The sequence below is a fragment of the Curcuma longa genome, chromosome 2, assembly GCF_044706935.1.
Source record: "Curcuma longa cultivar G26 ecotype Majalengka, Jawa Barat chromosome 2, ITB_CL_G26_1.1, whole genome shotgun sequence".
In the NCBI taxonomy this organism is placed as follows: Eukaryota; Viridiplantae; Streptophyta; class Magnoliopsida; order Zingiberales; family Zingiberaceae; genus Curcuma; species Curcuma longa.
The window spans coordinates 7,197,028-7,220,411 of NC_133862.1; the positions used below are offsets into that span (position 1 = coordinate 7,197,028).

Here is a 23,384-nt window from a genome sequence, read left to right on the forward strand (position 1 = left end):
GATAGATGATGATAGACAACTTATGGTGGTCTAAGTTTGCGATGATTCAAACTCCATATACCTGAATTATCAACAAAACAAAACAAAACAAAACAAAAAAATGGTTAAAGTTAGCGATGATTCAATTTCTTACAACGACAACACTTTTTGTTGGCAATGAGCAATCGGTAATGAGGGGAGTGGAGGTGACAAGTATCAGACTCAGTTGGCCATGGTGGCGAGTAACAGATTCAGGTGACAAGTGACAGTTGATTGTTATTCATTTTCAAGATTAAAAATAATGAAGATGTTATTAGAAGACACAATTTTTTTTAATAATAATACAGTGCACTTTTGAAAATTAATCTCTCTCTTTGAACTTGATGAACCGCTTTTGACAAAGCATAATTAAATGTAGCAGTTGATGATATATTAATAACAGTGATCGTTTGTTTGACCGTTGAACGACCCACCCACTACCGAATTATGAACATTTTTAATAATTAAGGCTCGTTAAACAAATAATAATATTTTGACATTTCCAACCCCCAATAATTCTGACTTAATTTACCCTTCGAACTTAAAAAAAAAAAGAGAAATCATTTGAATTGTTTGATTACAAAATTTGATCATCAAGTTTGCTCAACTACCTCAATCTACAACGTCAAAGAATACATTATTAATTAATTTGTTTTTCAGAAAATTCTACCTCAAGCAAATCATAATCATTTGATGAAAACATACTCAATATCTTACATTTTTTATATATTAAAATAGTTGTTTTTTATTTTGTAATCGTGATATCTAAATCATCTATTCGATTAATTCTAATAATGGGCTACCTTCTCTCTATTCATCCATAGGATAAAAAAATATATATACACATACGATTTGATGTCCTCAAACGAAATAGATTTTAGATAAAATGGTTAAATAATAACTTACAGGGGTCAAAATGAAATATTCTGATGTCCATAACCAATTATCCCTATCCCATGATGAATGGTACTTTCGTAATATCCGTCTGGTGTAGTGGCTTTCACAACGTAAATTAATTTTATTTTTTATGATTTTTTATTAAATAAAATAAAAGTTGCTCCGTTCTTTTAAGAAAAAAAATCAGTGCAGCGGCGACCTTCTCTTTCTTCCTCTTTCTCTCTCGTTTCGCATTAGACTTCTCGCCTCTCCCTGCTTCCGGCTCCGGTCTCCATCGCCTCCCCGACGTGTCGCCTACCCAGGTGGCTCCTGGATCTGTTGGTGTTGGCCACTGAATGCGAGATCTCTTGCTTCGGCTGGCGTCTGCACTTGACAAGGAGGCGAGGAGGGGAGCGAGCTAGCTCCTTTAGGCCAGATTGGGCAGAAAGAGCCAAACCTCTCTCGGTGTCGGGACCATCATCCCCTAGAGGGGCGAATGGAACAAGATAAGGAATCTCGTTTTGGAGCGCGATAGATGGGGGTGAAGACGTCACTTCCTCTTTGGGGGTCGTCGCGAATCGCATTTTCCTTGCCGGTTCTTATTTCGGTGGTCTCTCTTGAGGTAGAATGTTTATTTATTTATTATTTTTATTTTTCAGGGTTTTTGTTGTTGCGGGTGCGAAGATTTACTGTACAAGCTGTGAAGTTGGAAGGATTTTGGGTTTCTGTAGCATTTTGACTTGTGTGTGGGTGTGTGTTCGTGATCGTAATTTTTAGGGGATTGGGAAGCATGGTGAGAGCTGCTGGTGGTTTAGGGTTTACTGTTTTTATGGATAGATCTCATTGTAGAGTAATTTCAACTCATTTGAGGATTGAGAGGGTGGAGGCCGTCTTCTTGGACTTCCTAGAACCTCTTGTGGCGAGGGGAGCTTAATATCTTACTCTCTTCCATGTTGTCCTAGATTACCCTAAAATTGTGAAGCGCAAGCAAAATGACGTTATGCCGATCTAGTGCAGGCAATGCCATTATACTGAGTTTTACTCAGAGCACGGTACTTTTGTCTCTTTAATTTCATCATTGGTTGCTATTTCATGATGCAATGTTGTCACTTTTTGATGTTGTGGTTTAACGAAACTCTTAGCAGAATTCAGTAAAAATTTAAAATTTTGGTTTCTTTTGTTCTTTCTAGATATTTTTGCTTCTGGTGAGTTTTGGAGGAACTAGTGCAGAATCCCATAATAATTATTCATATCTTCGGCAAAATTTGGAAATTGTGGAGGGAGATGCTTATCTCATGCACTCATGCATCCATGATGAGATACTCCATCAGAGGCGCCGCCCTGGTCGAAAAGAGTACTCAGTCACTCCACAAGTTTACCATGAACATAGTTTCTCAAGATCACAACATAGTGGCAGAAGAGCTTTGCTTCAGGCGTCTAAAACACCTACATTACAAAAGGATTCAAAACAGCCTATCAGGATATATTTAAATTATGATGCTGTGGGTCATTCTTATGATAGGGATTGCTTAAATGTTGGAGATCTTGTGAAGGTAATCTGTTAATGTAAAATAAATTGCTCAAATTATGGACAATGAGTTCCTGTATTTTTATAAGCATGAACCATTCTCTGGTCTTGCTGTTATTTCAGCTTGGTGAACCTTCTGCAACATCAGTTCCAAGAAGCTCTGTGTGCACCCCTAATGGAGATAGGCCAGTATCTGCAGATTGTTGGTACAACTGCACATTGGAAGATATTTCAGGGGAAGATAAGAAGCAACGTCTTAAGAAGGTATGAATATAGCATATTGGTTCGTAGTCTGTATTAAACAAAATGCACATCATTGGTATGTTGTTTGTACTCATTTAAGATGCCTAGATCTTTGTCTGTTGTTAAGTTTGATAGGGTGAATTACTTACTTCTTTGTTCTAATGTTTACTGTCTCCACCATGCTTTTTCTATTCCTTTTCCATTCATAATTTTCAATTTTTTTTCTTTTATAAATGCTGATCAGGCGTTAGGCCAAACAGCAGAGTGGTTCAGAAGAGCTTTAGCAGTCGAACCTGTTAAGGGGAACTTGAGATTAAGTGGATATTCTGCATGTGGGCAGGATGGCGGTGTGCAACTTCCACATGAATATGTTGAAGGTACCCTCATTTCTGGATTGTTTTTGGCTCTGCTATAGATTGTTACTCCAGTATTCAAATCTTTTGTTTTTTGCTATATAATTTCTCTATAGATTGTTATTCCAGTACTCAAATATTTTATCTTTTTCTATATAATTTCTCTAGAGATTGTTATTCCAGTACTCAAATATTTTATCTTTTTCTATATAATTTCTCTAGAGATTGTTACTTCAGTACTCAAATCTTTTATTTTTTGCTATAATTTCTCTACGCCATGCAGATGGTGTTGCTGACACAGACCTAGTTCTCTTGGTAACAACGAGACCCACAACTGGCAACACTCTTGCATGGGCAGTGGCATGTGAGCGAGATCAATGGGGGCGTGCTATTGCTGGTGCTTTTTTCTACCATATTTGCTGGAAGTTAATGAAAGTTTATTGCTATTGCTGCCATATATACCAATTAAAAGTATCCTTCAATGATTTGTAGGTCATGTGAATGTCGCTCCTCGTCATTTAACAGCTGAGGCTGAAACATTGCTTTCAGCCACATTGATACACGAGGTTAGTAAATGCTCTATAATTCTGCTACTTCTATTACTGACTTCTTTCATTATGCTTGGTGGCAACTGATGGACATTTTTCTTCAAAGGTGATGCATGTTTTAGGTTTTGACCCTCATGCCTTTGCACATTTCCATGATGAGCGAAAGAGAAGACGTAGCCAGGTATCAACTTGCAGTTTGCCATCACAACTTAATCCTCTTGTTACCTTATACATAGCTTCTGGCTATTTTTTTTTGTCTGTCTGTAATCATCCTTTCAGGTCACTGTGCAAGTTATGGATGAGAAGCTTGGTCGTGCGGTTACACGTATTGTCCTGCCCCGAGTTGTTATGCATGCTAGATACCATTATGGGGTAAGTTGCACCAAACTGTTATATTCATTATGTATTTGGACTATGATAATTAGTTTAGCATTGAAACTTGAGAATGTGATTTTTATTGGCTTGATGCTTATTATTGTTTGGTAGGCATTTTCTGAAAATTTTACTGGCTTAGAGTTAGAAGATGGAGGTGGTCGTGGTACATCAGGTAGTTTCTTTTGAATAAAAAAAACATTTAGTTAAAGTGCCATATTGAAAGTTCAACTAATTTTCTTTCCATTATGACTAACTGATGTGTGTTTCATGATCAGGTTCTCATTGGGAGAAAAGACTTTTGATGAATGAAATTATGACGGGATCCGTCGATACAAGATCTGTGGTTTCAGAAATGACCTTGGCTTTATTAGAGGATAGTGGATGGTACCAGGCTAATTATAGCATGGCTGAGCGCCTTGATTGGGGTAGGAATCAAGGAACTGAGTTTGTTACGTCTCCTTGCAATCATTGGAAGGGGGCATACCAATGCAACACGACTCAATTGTCTGGCTGTACATACAACAGGGAGGCTGAAGGATATTGTCCTATTGTAAGTTATAATGGAGATTTGCCCAAATGGGCTCAATATTTTCCACAAGCTAATAAAGGTAAGCTTGGATTCTAATTAGTGTCTGATCTTTAAAGTTGAAAGCACAGCCTCTTTGTATCTTTCATTTCATTGCCAGAATATAACTTCTCTTTAAGTCTACACATTTCGCCGTGACAATATTTGTCTTTATCTGGGTTCTATACCACTATCATTGTTGTCATGCTTGTTGTTCCAAGGTCTTCCATTTTGACATGGCGCTTTCGCATTAGCTATTCCATATTGCAAAACCTGCAGCAATTTCTATCTACCTTCTGTTTTTCTAGGTCAATTTTTAAGCTTTGTGAACAATGATCAGCTCAATGATTTGATGTAGAAAGTTGGTTTTGGCATGTTGACCACCTTCAATTCGCAGAACTTGTGGTGTATTCCAGCGTTAGAGGAATAACCATAAGAATTGTAGAAGCTGAGTTATTCTAGGTAGGCAAAGTGACGAGACCAGGTTGTGTAATATTTAGAATAGGGAAGGGACTTTAAATACAACAATAAGGAATGATTGATGAAGGGTTCAAAGATAAAAATAGGCAAATGAACCATTTATCTTCTCTAGCCTGAAATGGATTTCCTTCTTCATTTTTTTAATAGATTCCTTTTTAAAAATATATATATATATATATATATATATATTGAATGAAGGAAGGGACTTTAAATACAACAACAAGGAATGATTGATGAAGGGTTCAAAGATAAAAATAGGCAAATGCACCATTTATCTTCTCTAGCCTGAAATGGATTTCCTTCTTCATTTTTTTAATAGATTCCTTTTTAAATATATATATATATATATTGAATGAACTATAATTGTTTATCCTTGAGCACGATTTGCTTTACTGCACCCAGGTTCATAATCTATAGTGTATGATCACAACTGGAATCATTATTTGTTACCTTCATATGGTGTATAGATGAGTTTATCTGATTAAATTTCTTATAGTCTATGACTCTGTAATATTTACACATATTCAGGTGGGCAATCATCATTGGCAGACTATTGCACATATTTTGTTGCCTATTCTGATGGTTCTTGCACAGACACTAGTAGTGCACGTGCTCCTGATAGAATGTTGGGCGAGGTTCGAGGAAGTAACTCAAGGTGAGACTAAAATTTAGCAATAACTTCAATAGAATAATAGCAGGGTTTGTGGAACAAATGAAACCCATACATGAAGCAATTTGAAGACATACTTAGGCTAAAATCTATGTTCTCTTGATCTTATTCTAACATGCTAATTGTTTGGTAAGGTGCATGGCTTCATCATTGGTGCGCACAGGCTTTGTTAGGGGATCTATGACTCAGGGAAATGGTTGTTATCAACATAGATGTGCAAATAACACACTAGAGGTAATTGGCATTCATGTTAAATCATTTTGTTGGATTTCATGAATATTAGCAAGATAGCATTGTTATTCTCTTTAGCAGATTCAGTTTTTATTTTGACAAATAATTTTGTATCATTTTCTTTCTCTGATGATATTTCATTGTAAAATCAGCTTTAGTGATGCAATCTTGTATTTCTTTCCTTCTCATATCCCTCTTTTACATCTTCGTGCAATAAATGCAATCTAATTTGTGGACTTCGCTTATAGATGGCTTTTAGCAATCTGTTGTAGATTAGATCTTAATTTTATCTTATATATATTATGTAGGTTGCTGTGGATGGTATTTGGAAGGCATGCCTACAGGCTGGTGGTCCTGTTCAGTTCCAAGGATTCAGTGGCAAGTTCTTGGTCATTTAAAAAACATTTAATATGAGATCTATGCAGACCTTCCTCTCATATAAGTGCTTGATGTTGCAGGTGAGTTGATATGCCCACCGTTTCATGAGTTGTGCAGCAGCATACCTATGTCTGTAAACAGCCAATGCCCTGGTTACTGTAGTTTTAATGGTGATTGCATTAATGGGCAGTGCCATTGCTTTCTTGGTTTTCATGGCGAGAATTGCAGCGAAAGTGAGTTAACACGATTAGCGCCTCAATAATTTTTAATCTATTTGTGGTGTCTTTACTACATTTAGCCTTCATCAGCAACATAATGTTTGCCAAATACTTAGGGCTTGGATTTGTAGTAAGGAAATGTTTCTTTTTAGCAATTACTCGAGGAATGTTGTTTTTCCACAGGATCATGTCCAGGAAACTGTAGTGGACATGGTACTTGCCATCCAAATGGGATCTGTGAATGCGACAATGGTCAGACTGGCATCGACTGCTCTACTGGTACTTTACGGAATCCCCTTTTCATATTCACTTCCAATGTGCATCAAATTTTCTATTCCTGCACGTTAGTAATGTAATGCCATCTTGTCAAACAAAACGATTTGCTAAATTGCTGATTTGAATTTTGCAGCTGTATGTGATGAGCAGTGCAGTCGGCATGGAGGAGTATGCGACAATGGTGTGTGCGAATTCCGCTGCTCTGATTACGCTGGCTATACTTGCCAGAATAGCTCATTGTTGCTGCCTAGCCTCTCTCTCTGCGGTGAGGTACTAGTTCGGGATGTATTTGGGCAACACTGTGCACCAACTGAGCTGAGCATACTGCAGCAGCTTGAAGCTGCCGTGGTAATGCCAAACTACAACCGCTTGATGCCCAGCAGTCACTCACTCTTTAGCATCCTTGACAGCAGCTACTGTGCTGCAGCAGCCAAGCGGCTCGCCTGCTGGGTATGTTTTTTTGTGCCTAACTATTTTCTTATTTCTTTCAATCGTATATTGGTTGTTTATAACCTTACGTGAAGTTTAGCAAGTTCTTACATGGATTCCCTAGCTTTTATCAAGTATTGCTTCAAAACTCTTCTATTTGTGTTGTTCTCATAACTTTTGTTAGATTTTTGGATTTCAGTTGGGCCTTACATTGTGCATTTATGAGTTGTTTGTTCGATTCATTGATTTGACATCACTTTACCCGCCTCGAGTGCAACCGGTTCCAATCTTTACTCATTTTGTGTCATAGATTTCAATCCAACGTTGCGATAAGGATGGAGATAATAGGCTTCGGGTGTGCCATTCTGCATGCCAGTCCTACAATGCAGCATGCGGAGCGGCACTTGACTGCTTGGACCAGACTCTGTTTAGCAGCGACGAAAGTGGGGGCCAGTGCACGGGCTTTGGCGAGACAGTACCTTGGTGGATTCGTCGCTTTGGGAATCTCTACTTGCAAAGACGACGAAAACTTTAAAGTTCTAGTTATTGGTTTTGGTGTTTGCTGTTTACTTTCTTTTCATCAGGTTTGTGTTTTAGGATCCATCATCGCCTATGTTTTGCATGGCATGGCAAAGGTTAATCGATTAGGGTTGTAATTTCACCCCAACAAAATGGAATCAATTAGGATTCATGGGTGTGTCTATGACAGTTAACTTAGTCGGGTTAAAACAATACTAGGGCTTGTTCTAAGAATTAAGCCCCGATCACCTTGAAAATGTTTTAAGGATTGTTGAGTTAACATGTGAGGGAAGGGGGGTAACTTATAATTGTATTTATTGTGCCCCTGTTTCTAATGAATTGTCCTTTGAAAATGATCTGCTTGTCTTTTTATACTGTTATTATTATTGGACAAATGAATTGGTTTATTTTGGACAAACTTATTGACAACAAGTTTCAATTCCTTTATTGTCAGATTTTAATAAAAATTCGACCCCCCTATATATGTATATACACACACACACACAAACCTCTAGTTCCAAATTACTATGCCAGTTTGGTTTCAGTATTTTGGATTTTTTTTTTTCCCAGGACTTTTTGAGTTTTTTTATGTTTTTTATTTTATATCTGCAAATTTATGAAAAAGAAAAAAATTATGATAAACAATAATATTTATTTAGTTTTTAGTTTTTTTACTTTATAAATAAAAGCTTTCTGATGGATTATTGAGTATGTATACGTTATGCACTGAATCATTACCCAATCGGTTTAGGTTTTCTAAAAAAAGATATAAATTTTCAAAATTTGATTTTGAGGTGAGTGAAATAGAGAGATAATATCTGGTTCCGTTACTACGCGTTAACTGACGGTTTTGCCAATTTTGGTATGGAATGAGACGGATGGGAAGTTCCGTTGTTAGGTCTACCTTGGTCTCCTCAGCGTCCGCACTCGCCACATCATCCACACTCGCTCACCATCCCTCTCAATTTATAAATACTCAGTCCGCTACTTGAACCTCCTTATCGGAGCCTTTGCTCCAAGAGAAGGCGAGGACGCCTCTGCTTCCAGCTTCTACTCCGTCAGGATTCGAGCTCTCGGTGATACGATCTTTCTCTCAATCTTCTTTTTTCATCTTTATTTTCAGATCCACTTCGTTTGCTTCAGATCTTAGTAATTTGTTCTTGGCCTCGTAGCTAGCGCTCGATCATGTAGAAGCGAAACTCGCTGGTTGATCTGAGAAAGGAAGAGAGACACGGACCGAGAAGCAGCTAGCAGAAGGGAGAAGTGGAAGGAGTATTCTGAAGGTATGGAGGACGGATAAGAGATTACTGTGATGGTAATCTCTCCTACCCGTCCTCTATACCTTCAGAATACTCTTTTCACTTCTCCCTGCTACCCTTCTACCTGCTTCTGGATCCGTGTCTCTCTTCCTTTCTCTGAGATCTCCATTGGCAATCAACCAGCGCCTCCATTACTTCTCTCCTCCGCGATGCCACCGACGAGGTGGAATGCCTCCGCCTGGAGAACGCCTTCGCCGCCTCAGCTTGGCCGAACAACCATTTCCTAGCGAGATCCACACGAGTGCCCTCGCAAAGGATAGCGGTGCGGGTGATGGCCACCACTGGTTTGAGTCGGCCCAATAACATCTCGATCCGGTGGAGCGGTTCATGAGTCTGAATCAGACCGGAAGTCCACGAGTTCCGCCTTCCCGCCTCCATTACTTTCCTCTGTGAGTATGATTAACTAGGGAAGTAACTGCTCAAAAAAGTTGCCTATTCTATTTGCTTCTCACTGATTTCCCATCATATGTTGGTAGGTTTATCTACTATATCATGATTTGATCTATTTTCATTTCGTCCTACTTTTATATAGTTTTAGCTTTAATTTTAAGAGTAACTTTAAATATATATGGGCATGACATTTTAAAACATATTTAATATGTTTATTTGATTATTCTTTTCATACCGCTAAAATAGGATCATGTATCATATCAGATGTTCTCTCTTAAGCTTATATACCTGTTGCTTTTAGAATATATTTGCGAATCTGAATGTTACGCCGTGTTTAGTTTGTTTGGTTTTTTCTACAATAATCCGGACTTATATGCTCTTTCAGTATAATTTTATTTATTATGTCATGGTATTGTCATTAAATATTTTAATAGTTTGTGTAGGCTCGTTTGATATAAAAATATATTTGAGATAATAATTGACAAATAGTATATATTATGATTTAAAGTAATTAGCAAGAGTGTATTTACAAAACTAAAATAGTATGTATGATTTTTTATATTTTGTACAATTTTAGAATTTTAAATTATTATAAAAAATCATCATCTTACCATTAAGCGAAATTATAACACATACATCATTTCATCATATCATTTCATTTGTTACTTCCTTTTTTTTCCTGATTTCTTCTTTAGCAGCTTAACTCAAGGACCAAGATCGGTCATGGCGCGGGGTGCTTAGTCCAAATCTACGATCTGGTCGAAGGTGTTCCAGATGGCTACTTCGAAGATGTATTCTCCTAATTTTTCTTCTGTATGTATTTATTTGTCTTCCGATTTACATATTTATTCACTCTTTTTGACGAACCCACTGCAGATCGGCCACAGCGGTGTCATTGTTTGGTTACCATTCTAGGCGAAGGCTCTCACTAGTGATCGCCACTGTTGAAGAAAGCAAGATCGTTTCACTCTTTCACTACGAGGTTAACCACCTTCATCATTAGTTTAAAATCTTGGGACAACAATATAATTATTAAAGAGAATAGGAAGAAGAAAGGAAAGGATAAAACTCCATCTCATAATTAGGTTTCTATTAGATTCTATAGAATGTGCCGCAGTAATTTAAATTTATTTTTGCAAATTCATCGTTTGAGCACCTGAATGGCTTTTGCTTGTAAAATTTTGTCGTTCATATTTTTTTAGAAGGTGATGCGAGTTTAAGTTTTGATCCTTGTGCCTTTGCACATTCCATCATGAGCAAAAGAGAGGCGTAGCCAGGTATCAATTTATAGTTTGTCATCATAACTTTATCCTTTTGCATAGTTGCCGACTACTTATTGTTGTCTATATCTGTAACTATCCTTTGAAGTCACTGTGCAAGTTATGGATGAGAAGCTTGGTCATATGGTTGCACGTATTCCTACCCCGAGTTGTTATGCATGCTAGATACTATTATGGGGTAAGTTGCACCAAACTTTTCTGTTCATTCTGTATTTGGACTATGAAAATTAGTTTAGAATTGAAACTTGAAATTGTGTTTTTCTAAAACTTGATGTTTATTATTGTTTGGTAGGCATTTTCCAAAAATTATATTGGCTTAAGAGTTAGAATATGGAGGTGCTCGTGGTACATCATGTAGTTTCTTTTGAATAACAAGGAGCATTTAAGTTAAAGTGCCACATTGAAAGTTGAACTAATTTTATTTCATTATGACTAATTGATTTCATGGTCAGGTTCTCATTAGGAGAAAGACTTAGGTTACTGAGTTGCGTCATATGTTGGGACACATAGGCTTTTGCAGCACTTAATCGGCGGCAGAGAGTCATTTATTCTAACTGAGTTGGGCCGTAATGGACTTGACTCTGAGATTCACTGATACCAAATTAGGCCTTTCACGGGCTCATATTCAATAAGCGGCACGCAATGGGCTAGAATTGGGCCTAACGATGCTCGAATTTATAGAGGTGGACAAATAAGACCCATTAGGCTTCGCTTTTGCTGAACTGAACCTCTAAGAGCTTAACTTGGGTCAGAGTTAGGCAGCCTTTAGTCTCGTAGAGTATCTTAGAGCGTTTGATTTGATCATTTTCTTATTTTCTAAAAATTACTGTTTACTTTGTGTTTTTCAATCTCATTTTTTAAAAAATAAAAAATTATTTTTAAAAAAATAAAAAATAATAAAATATCATTTTCTATAAAAAATGAAAACTATAATTAAAAAATAAAAAATAAAAAATAAAATACTATCGCACACTTACTCTAGGATTATTTTAATAAAATAATTTATTAAATTAATAAATATAATTTTTTTAATTTTATCTTTTAAAATTTAAAATAAATATATATTTTTTTAATAAAATAATTTATTAAAATAATTATTTCAATAAAATAATTCATTAAATTAATAAATATAATTCCTTAATTTTATTTTTTAAATTTTAAAAAATTTATATTTATTTTAATAAATAATTATTTTAATAAAATAATTAGTTAAATTAATAAAAATAATTGGATAATTTTATTTTAATTAATTATTTTAATAAAATAATTCATTAAATTAATAAATATAATTTTTTAATTTTTTAAAAATTTAAAATAAATTTATATATATTAATAAAATAATTATTTTATTCATTAAATTAATAAATATAATTCTTTAATTTTATTTTTTAAATTTAAAATAACTTTATATTTATTTTAATAAAATAATTTATTGAAATAATAAATATATTTTGATAATTTTATTTTAATAAAATAATTCATTAAAAATAATTATTTTAATAAAATAATTCATTAAATTAATAAATATATTTTTAATTTTAGCTTTTAAAATTTAAATATATATATATTAATAAAATAATTCATTAAATTAATAAATACAATTCATTAATTTTATTTTTTAAAATTTAAAATAAATTATTTTTTAAATTTATAAATATTTAAATTAAAATTTATTAAATTAATTAATTTGATTTCACAATACATTTGAAATTATATAATACTGTATTAAAAAAACAAATTTGACCTCTTATATGAATTTTCTTTTTTCTTTTTAATATGATATTTTTATTAAAAAATCTATTTTATTTATAATTTTTTATATTAATAAATCAAACATATTTTTTAATTTTTCTTAAAAAATAAAAAATAATATATTCATATCAAACATATTTTCTATTTTTTAAAATTAAATCAGAAAAAAAAAATAAAAAATTCTAAACCAAACACACCCTTAGGTTGAATAAAAATGATTTCAAACGATTGTAAATGACTTAAATTGGTTAAAGGCTTCACTTTTTAGTGAGTTGAGCTGCATTGAGCGTAAATTTGGAACTGGTTGTACCAGCATGGGCTGTATTAGGTAATAAGTTGGGGCATAATGGGGATACTTTATTGGGTTTTTTTTAATAATTGAGCTGTGTTTCAATAAGCTTTATTGGGTTGCTTATAGACCATTTTTGATAAATATGGAAAATAAATTTAATACCGTTGTAATACGTAATCATCTGGAATTTTATATTGACCGCCAAACTGACCGCAAATATGCCTTCCCAGCCGAAAAGCGTGAAAACCAGTCAATAATCACCCGATTAAATCGACCGATTCTAAAGTTTTAATCAGATATACAATTACCAGGAACAGACGTGGGGCAACACTTCGATCAGCAATAATTTGTTTTACAAGGATCATGTACATCTCAAACATAACACTATACTGAACCACCAAACTATTATACCAAGACGAATTAAGTTCATAACAAGTTTTCCATATTAAATATATAATGACCTGGGATATTATATTGGCTGATAAATTGGATTTTTCACAAATCTTTAACACTCGCCTAAATGTACTTTTTTTAGCAGAAATGCGTGCAAATCATTCAATAGTCACCTAATCAAATCTAAAGATTGTAAAATTTTAAATCAGATATACAGCTACAAGGAACAGACGTGGGGCAACACTGCCATGAGCAACAATTTGTTTTACAAGGATCAACATGGCGTGCACATCTCAAAGATAACACTGAAACGCTGAACCACCAAAATATTATGTCAAGACGAACAAAATTCTACTAAAGGCCCTCTCGAATACTAAAATGGAAAATTCTTTTCATGAAAACTTAGTGGAACCAGGCGCGAGATGTTAATGGGGGCAAAAACAAGCAGCAATAAGATGGAAACAAAATCACCACGTACGCTTTTTTAGATTAACAAACAATGGGTAAAGGATAGCAACGGTGGTCCAGAAAGTGGAGAGGGTAGTATCATCAGCTTCGCGGATGGAGGCAAACGAGGGAGGCTGCGAGACCATTAAAGATGTGGAGGCGGTGTGGTCCGGTCGACTCAAGCATGGTTCAAAAGAAAATCTTCTTAAAATAATTTCAAATGTAGAATCTAAAATTTAGAAACCCTGATTTCAAACTAAATAGTTGGAACTCTGGTAATTGTTGACTTAAAGTAATCAATTTGCGTAGTAATAATCATGTTTAGAAACAAATATTGGATGGTTTAGAGGAGAAAAACACAAACAAGAAAATGATAAACAGATGCGTAAATGATCATTCCATAATTTCGATGATAATCTAAGCAACAAATAAAATGAACAAGTCAAAAAAATAAATAAATAAAAAAGATGTAAATATGTTAAACTACTAAACAAGACCAACAAGATTGTGAGCTTAGAAATTAGGAATGAACAGCATAGAGAAGAGAAAAAACTGGCGAGAGACAAACAGATATAAATGATCACTCTACAATGTTACGAACAATTTCATGATAGTCTAAGCAACCAATTAAATGGGCTATGCAAACACATAGTATACATTTTACTACTATTCTCCAAATTGCATAGGACATGGCATCACAGCAAATATATTGCTTCAGCACAGATAACATTATAATAAACTGAAGTTCCAAAAAGTAGCTAAATGAAGTTCAGATCATGGGCTTTCGTTGCGTAATCACATTGACTATCAATGACTACCTAAAACGTGTATATATGCTTGTTAATGCATTATTTTCTTCTGTGTTATTTGCAAAGGCATGTATATATACAAGAGAAATAAGCCGGAAGAGGGACGTAAGTACCTTAACAGCAGTAATGATGGAAAGAAGATCAACAGATCGATATAAATCAAAAACTAAAGGCATTTTGCTCCGCTGATTCATTGGCATACAAATCAAACAAAACAGAAATGAAAATAACTGGAAAAAGTTGGAATACATTGAAGGAATGAACTCGAAGATTGGCACTTAATTGGATTTAAACATGAAGTAGTGAGACAAGAAAACCCCTACTGCTAAAATAATTTATCAATGGCATCTCAACGTGAAACAGAGATGTAAACATATCGAACCGAATGTTTTAACTAAAAAACAACGAGGAACCGCAATCAAGCCAAGGAGATTTACAATTAGAAGACCAAAAGGGCAAGATCATATAAACCAACATATGAAGAAAAACTTCAACAACGTAAACGGAAAACAAAATTTACATAACCTGCAACACATTCGAATGGAAGATATCCCGAGGATGGTTCGTAAGATCGCAGATCGAAGTGAATGATTCACCGGATGTACAAAGAGTCGCAATCACCAAAGAAATTCAGAATCGGAAGAACAAAAGGTAAATCTCGTAGTAGAAGCAACAAATCAGAGAAAAAGATTGAAAACCATGATTCGAAAACAGATCTAAATAGGTTAATTCGAATGACTCAAACAAGAAATAAACGAGAAACCACACCGAATCGCAGTCACATGAAACAGACTGACAATCGGGAGAACAAAAGAAAAATTCGAACCGATAAAATGAGGAACAGATACAACACTTGGAATCGAAAATGAGTCACTGGAACGCATGGAAGATCTACCACGCATACCTTCGACGATCGCAGATCTGAGGGGATGGATGCTTCGCCATGGACGAACTGCGAGGAAAGAGGCGGCAGGAGAAGATAAATAAATAAACAACTCTTCAAACGCCAAGTGGTTAGGTTAAATAGCCATGGCGTTAGCCATCCGACGGCTGGAGTGAGTTAGATGTGCATGGACGGTAATGGATTGGAGATATTTAAAATAGTAAGATGGATTGCAATACTAACGGTTATGTATTGGACCAGTTGCAAACAACACGAATATGCCATCTTCATCTAGAACTTTCCTCTGATAATAATTTTCATCCACAAGCTAATCATATTTCATTAATTTCATTACAATTTTCTATTTTACATTGTGTGGAAATATATGTATTTTTCTCGAGTACAAAGTATTTACCTGAAGAAAATATATAGCACATTAATTTAACGTAGCACATTGCCCAACAAGCTGTTCGCCGACGGCGAGCTCTGTTCGCTCAACCACGGATCCTGCACCGACACCGGAGACTCCACGTCGACTTCCTCGACCATGCTCTTCACAAGCACCAGCCTCCGGCTCTTGCACGACGACCGTGACGTCCTCTCCGCCATGCTGCTCGCTGGCGAAGAGCAGAACGACGAGGACGTCGACAGGAACGGGAGGTCCTCCGTTAGGGCCCACCCGCTGAGCTTGATCTGCTCCAGCTCGTCCGCCACCTCCGTCATCGACGGCCGCATGTCCCGGTGGAAGGCCAGGCACCGGAACGCCAGCTCCGACACCTTGTGCACCGAGGTCAGCGTCCATGGGTCGCGGTGCGGCTCCAGGAACGGGTCCACGATCTCGTCGACACGGCCGCGGCGGATGCGGTCGACGGCGAGCGACGCCAGGTTGACCTCGCCCTGCGGCCGCCCCAAGTCGACGGCCTTCATCCCGGTGATGATCTCCATGAGCACGACGCCGAAGCTGTAGACGTCGCTCTTGTCGGAGAGGTGGAAGTTCTGGTGGTACTGCGGGTCGACGTAGCCCGGCGTTCCCTGCGGTGCGGTGGAGATGTGGGAGTGGAAGGTGGTGGAATCGGCGAGGCCCATGCGGGAGAGGCCGAAGTCAGCGACCTTGGAATGGTAATCGCTGTCAAGAAGGATGTTGCTGGACTTGATGTCACGGTGGAAGATGGGGGGGTGGACGGCGGAATGGAGGTAGGCGATGGCCTTGGCGGTGTCGACGGCGATGCCGAGGCGGACGGTCCAGGGGAGGGGGCGACCGCGCTCGCGCTGCAGGTGCTGCGCCAGCGTGCCGCAGGGCATGTACTCGTACACCAGGATGAGCCCCTCTTGACTCTGCTCCACGCAGCAGCCGAGTAGAATAACCAGGTTGGGGTGGCTTACCGATGACAGCAGCTTGATCTCGTTCATGACCAGCTCAACGGTATCGCCGTCTCGGTTCTTGATGCGCTTGACGGCGACCTGGCGTCCAATGCTGCTAAGATAGCCGGCGTACACGGTGCCGTAAGCGCCGGTGCCGAGGATGCGGTCGGGGGAGAAGCCATCGGTGGCCTTCTCCATGTCCTTGTAGGAGTAAAGCGGGACGGTGCGGGAAGCCTCCGAGAGGAGGCGGCGCATGCTCTCGCGCTTCCTCGTCAGGGAGGTGCGCCGCCGGAGCCAGCAGCAGACGAGGACAAGTGCCGCCGTCGTGGAAGCTCCAGCAATTCCTGAAACGCGAGTTGCATGATCAATGTTCATTTCTTTTCATCCAGTTACCACAAAGAACACTAATTAATCTAACACAATTAGTAAGAGTAAGATGATTATCTTTCCACAAAAAAAGTATCTATACCAACATACAACTCTCTGGAGAAGACAATCGCAATCTATGTCCTTTGCAAGTTTCAAAGTTTGGAAACAGTGATGCAAAATACTGCTCTCTTGAGATATTTAAAACAAACAATCCATCTTTGCGGATAATTAAGGTCTTCTATGTCCTTGGCAAATTTCAAAGTTGGGTACAAAAACTGCTCGAACACAATACTACTACATGAGTCAACAGAAACAAAGAGAAATTACCTCCTAAAAGAGTGCGATATTTGCTGGTAGATCCACCACAGTCCCCAGTCACATACTTTGTTGGATTGCACTTTTGATTGGAATTGGACACTGAAACAGTAGAATCCATGTTTACACTCAGAAAATAAAAAAGAAAGACGTAATATATCGTGATGTTAATCCTAATTCTTCTTTGTATCACGGACTCACAATCAAAATTTGATCTGCTTTCTTACAACAAATTTGTTGCAAATGGTTAAAAAAAAAAAAAAAGAAGCATGAACAACTATCAACTGATATTGCAGAATCAAAAAAGGAGGCATCAGTTCCCACGACCTCAAGTATGTCTTTTTCTTCCCGGAAAGGTGATTGGAGCAAATAAACACCTCTGCTTAGCAAATGCTTAGTGGGAATGGGCAGATAAGAGCTAGGAATGCCTATTGAAGGCATTTTGGAAAATAACAGAAGTTGAGATGGGAGAAGATTGATTAACAATGCAAAGTCCGATCAGCAAAAACTATTAGTAGACTTGTGAAATACTGACATGCATACACATACACATGTTTCGGAGCAAGTATAATCCATGATTTTTTTGTACCTTTTTGTTTATACTTGATGATATGTGAAATTTAAACAAAGAAACAATAGGAGATGGAGTTTCAAAGGAAACAACAGACGTAATCATCATCATAACCCTTGTTTGTTTCACCATATTCAAAGATTAAATTCACATCTTTTTAACATCAAATTTATTGCAGCTGATAGAAATAATTTCAATGGGTGAACAAGTGCCGATCAAATTACTGACAGAAGAATAGGTTTGGAAAACGAATTAATAGCCAGAAACAATGATTGCCTTTTCTTCTAAGAAAGTTGACTGAAGAATTTCCTCGATTCCTGAACAGACGATGACTAAAAGTGAGCCAAAATTGAATTTAAAATGCATATTTAAAGCAATCAGAGCAGTAGATGCAAAATCAGAAGAAGGATCATGGATGATACATTGAAACTTCAGAACTTACTATTGGCACCAGGAGGTAATTAAAGGAAGCAACCTGGAATAGTGGATGATTAATGGGAATGATCGATAGTTTGGTGACACTTATGATGATTAACAAATCAGGAATTTCATTTTTAACATAAATATGAAAAATAAAAATAAAAACTTTTTTTGACGGTAAGTCAGGGTGGAGAAAACAGAGAGAAGACAAGAAAGCACCATGAAGCAAGAACCAACCTCGTCGACAACCATTGCCTTGGGCAAATCCGTCCCCTTGAAATCCCTCGTGGCACCTGCACCGGCAGCCGGAAAAGCTGGTCCCCTGAACCCGTACCGACTCGCTACTCGCGTCCGATGAGCAGTTGCATCGCTCCGGCAGCCACCACGCCAGCTCCGCCTTTTGGAACTCCACCGACATCACCGGCGATCCGTATGTGACGCCGGAGACGAAGAACACGCCGCAGCTTGAGGCGTTGGCACGCTTCATGATGTCGTGGGATGTGTTGAGGACGCAGGTGGTGTTTTCGTACCTGGTGCTGCATGATTGGTCGATGAACAAGGACTCAGCGGGGCAGCTTCCCCCCAAGTCCCACCGCTTGCAGTTGCGGAGCAGGAGAGCGGTCCGGTTGGTCAAGGCAAAGTTTGGGCCGAAGAGGCTCCTGGCGGCAGACACGGAGCGGTTGCAGGAACGCGGTACGTCGACCCAGATAGCATCCTGGGTAAGGTTGCGACCGGCGAATTCTCCGATGAGGAAGGGGGAGGCCGCGGAATCAGAGCAGTTCAAGCGGATCGGGCATCCGTCAGAGAAGCCGAAAGGGTAGGGGGCTTTGTAGCTGCCACAGGATTGATGGCAACCTTCAGCGCAGGCTAAGCCCGAGAAAACCGAAGAAGAACAAGAAGAAGAAGAAGACGGCGAACAAGCTAGGCATGCTTGAAGGAGAAACCGAACTCAATGGAGCATTTAGTCAAACACTTTCCCTGCAAACCATTACCGCGTTCGATCTAGGGTTGCTCCGCTTGGCGAACAAAAGATCGCATCCGACGAACAGTGAGAAGATTCTAACAGGAGGCATGGACTTGGATTGGGAACCTACGACTTCAAGATCAATCGGCCACTCAATTATGCCGAGATTTTTCTCTGTGGAAGAATGCCAACGAAAGCTCCTCCGCAGCCATTTTCAATCAGTCTTATTCTCCTGTTAAAATTAATTATGAATAATAATGGTAGTAAAAAAGAATAATCTTTGAGGACTGGATTGTAAATCAACGTGAGATTAATTCAGCTGCGGGTTTGGTTCGACCGTAGAGAATAAACAAGAGAAGTCAACTGGTTTGTTTATGTTTACTCAAGAAACTCCATGCTTGACTTTTAGTTGAACTGGTTTCTAAAAAGTATCAATCAATTCAAAAGTAATATACATCTTTTATCATATTAAATATTTTAATTAGTTTTCAATTTGTTAATTATCCTATTGCATTTAATTTATAATATTAATTAATATATTGAATTAAGGATGTAATTAGGTAAATTCGCGATTTACAGTTGAAATTATATAATTTTTAATTATTTTTCTAATGCGACGAACTCAATTTTTTTTCGAAATATTCAATATTTTTCTGCATCAATTAAAAAATATCAAGGGTTTCAACCAAACTAAATGACGTTTATAGTACTATATAAAAATCAAGAGGAAATTTGTTTTTTTTTATTAAAAAAATAGCCTTCTTGTTTTTTGTATTTGACTGTTTGTTGTTGATCCAGATATAATTTAATTTTAAAATAACATTATTTAAAACTTTTCTGACAATAAAAAAATCTAAATTCATAAAACGAAAATTAAATACAAGGTAATTAAGTTTTGGTCACCTGCTATCACAATATAAAGTTAATTAAGTTGACATTTTTAATAGTTTTAGATATGCATTCGAACACTTATAACATTTAAATGATATTATAATCAATATGGATAGAAATTATATGTCACCTTTCAATTACAATTAATGAACAAAATTTTAAAAATAAAATTAAAAAGATATTTATTTATAAAAATACAAATATATTAATATAAAATCCACAAATAGAGTATTAATGTTAAAATGAATATAAATATATTAATAAAAAATATTAATATAATAAATATGTGACATATATATAAATTATATATTTTTTAAAAAATATATAATATATATTAATATTCAAATCAGATACACATAAGTAAATCATATCCCTTCTTTCATTTCCTCTTCCCCTACAATCTTCAATTATTAAATCTCAAAGAAAGAAATAAATAAATTTATAAATAAAGTGGTTTCTAGGAACATATATAAGCCGCACGAGACACAGGGAAATTGTGCAATATACATATAATTAATTCTTTTTTAGTGGTCACTAGACTTAGAACGAATTCTTCTTGATAATTTCTTTGAAGAAAGTTAACATAATAATAAACAGCCAAGCAATAAGTAAAGTAGAGAATAAAAAGTATTGTCTTTATTTATTTTTTTCTATTTTATTTCCACCTCTACTGTGGAATTAGAGCAGTAGAGTCTACAGATCAACTGGAGCGATCACTGGATTAATTATACTGCAATGGGAAGTTGCGGTTCCAAATGAATAGAGTGGTCAAGTTTGGCATGCCAATTGATGATAAATTTCCATTAATCACGTCATGGACTTTTCTTCGACGTTGACTGGTTTATTTGTGAGGTTTTTATTTTATACTATTTTTATATATATTTAAATATAGAGCAAGAGTGAATGGCCATAGATAAAGATAGATATTTTTTTTTTAAGAAAGAGAAATGTTATAGTGAAGAACAATTGTTCATTCGAGTAGTAGAGGAGGAGGAAGACTTGGTCATCGTCAATGCTTGATATAGAAGTAGTTGCCAATAAAAGAAAAATATGTATATTTTTTTTTTAAATGATCAAGAATATATATATATATATATATATATAGTCAGCAACATATTCAAAAATGAGTTATGAAATTCATGGTGAAACAAATTCTAAACGGTATTTTAATAAATTTTATATTGATTTATATGTAATTGATCTTCTATCTGGATCCATAACTAAGATTTAAGATTATGTATTATGAACTTAATATCTAAAAAAAATTGAAGAGAATATTATTTAAGAGGTCCATGCCAACTCTGTAAGTATACATTTAAAATTAGATAATTTAATAATCAACTAAAAAGATTTAATCCAATGAATTTGATTAATTGGAATATATCATTATTAAGAATTTTATTCTTTAGTTAGTTGATATAAATTATATTTTTGGGATTTTATATGAATTGTGCCCCTAAATAAAATTTATAGATATGTCTTTGTATATAGTTTACACTAATCAATTATGAGATGAACGATTTAATTTCATATTTCACCTACCAAATAAATCTAAGAAGCAAGGTGACTCCTTATATGACATCCCAATATCACTAATTCAAACATAGCATATATGCGATATATGAGATTTGAATTCTGATTATTTGAGAAAAATACTTTATCTCTTATTATCTTAGGGTAATTTAAAAAATAACTAATATTATAATATAATTTAAAATGGATGTGACATTTCAATATCACTAGTTCAAACGTCACTTGCATGCAAGTGATATGTGAGTTTTAAATTCTGATTATCACATAAATTATGATTATTTAAGGATAATTTAAAAATTAACTAATATTGTGGCACAATCTAAAAAATGACCAATCGAATTATAGAAGGGACGATAGATTTTTATAATTAATCTATGAAAGCAAACATAATATATATACAAAGAGAAGGGGACAAAGATTGGGATAAGAGGATTAAGTGCATCCACATCTGTCATTTTCCATCTCAATCTTGTATGACGTCACCGTCTCGTTACTTATTGGGGTCCTTTATTATTGCCTTTCGTTTTCATTAGTTGACTCAACACGGAGTCTTTCTGCTAGATATAATTTTCTTCCAAGACTTCTCAGTTCCCTTATTTATTTGTTTGTTTAATTACTATTCACTTGTGTTTTTGTTCCGTTACGTATACATACTTATGCTTGCCGATTTAATAATTAAAAATGATTATGGTTTCGGTTAGCCATTGTCTAGTAAATAAAAAAAAACATATGTTTAATTTATATTTTTAAATAATAAAATATAATTATAAAAATATAATAATATATTTAAAAATCTAAGTAATTATTTTATTTTTTATCTTCCTAACTTTTAAATTACATTTTCTATGAAATGAAATAAGAAAATTTTTTGTCCTTTTCAACAAAATGGGTCAGGATTATATTTTTGGACATCACAAGGCCCAAATTGGTCTCAACATCCTTTCTAAACCCAGAAATGGGATACGATTTGCCGTATTAGGTAATTAACATTTTGTTTGAAGTTTATTTCCACATTAAAAAAAAATGACCTATTCCAACCGAAACCGCGTCAGGATCACATGCTTCCGAACTTAACCACTCTTGCCTCTGCCAGTGGGCTCGATTCCATGTGCAACGTGTGGTTGGTATATATATATATATATATATTATATGTGATCATAAAATCTATTTTTTTAATTTTAAATTTAATATTAGTGTTTAATTAAAAAATTAAAAATTATATATATTAGGTTCGTGAGTACGCATTTGATGATGGTGTCCAATATAACATTCCTCTATATATATAATGATATATTGTGTGTCTTTCTGTATGTACAACGTGCACGTTAGGATGAATTGAGCATCTGAAAGTGATCCGAGTGCCCCCACACATTCAATCGCAAACGAGTGTCGCACAACATATCAGAATTGTATATGCTAGTGATATGTTATGTGCTTTTCTCGTGTGCGTAGCGTTCGCAACTAAGTGCGCATCGGGGTGAATTGAAGTGTCTAAAAGTGTTTCGGTCCGACCTATGATGGAAGTTCACACCGACTGCTAAAGAAAATCAATAAATGAAGATGACATCCCAGCCTAACAACTAACGTTTTTGGAACCGCTATCAATTTAAAACAAAATCTATGTAAATTCATCGCAACTGAGTTTCAAATTCCATAAATCTGATTTCTTATTGACGAACATAATCAT

General features: G+C 35.8%; 2 protein-coding genes across 2 annotated transcripts; one reads left to right on the forward strand and one right to left on the reverse strand.

Annotated features, from left to right (window-relative positions):
• The first annotated feature begins 1,141 nt into the window (after positions 1–1,141).
• Positions 1,142–8,060, forward strand: LOC141822056 (uncharacterized). The gene is given in 18 exon segments (XM_074709474.1): positions 1,142–1,516; positions 2,085–2,447; positions 2,546–2,686; positions 2,910–3,042; positions 3,302–3,415; positions 3,511–3,584; positions 3,673–3,747; positions 3,846–3,938; positions 4,053–4,113; positions 4,217–4,549; positions 5,515–5,641; positions 5,791–5,890; positions 6,196–6,265; positions 6,346–6,498; positions 6,667–6,762; positions 6,893–7,209; positions 7,499–7,675; positions 7,678–8,060. Coding segments are annotated over 18 exon segments (2,568 nt in total). The 5' UTR covers positions 1,142–1,429; the 3' UTR covers positions 7,732–8,060.
• A 7,532-nt stretch (positions 8,061–15,592) lies between these two features.
• On the reverse strand, positions 15,593–19,457 carry LOC141822469 (wall-associated receptor kinase-like 14). The gene is given in 4 exon segments (XM_074709919.1): positions 15,593–16,978; positions 17,331–17,420; positions 18,547–19,178; positions 19,180–19,457. Coding segments are annotated over 4 exon segments (2,046 nt in total). The 5' UTR covers positions 19,239–19,457; the 3' UTR covers positions 15,593–15,713.
• Between the last annotated feature and the right edge of the window lie 3,927 nt (positions 19,458–23,384).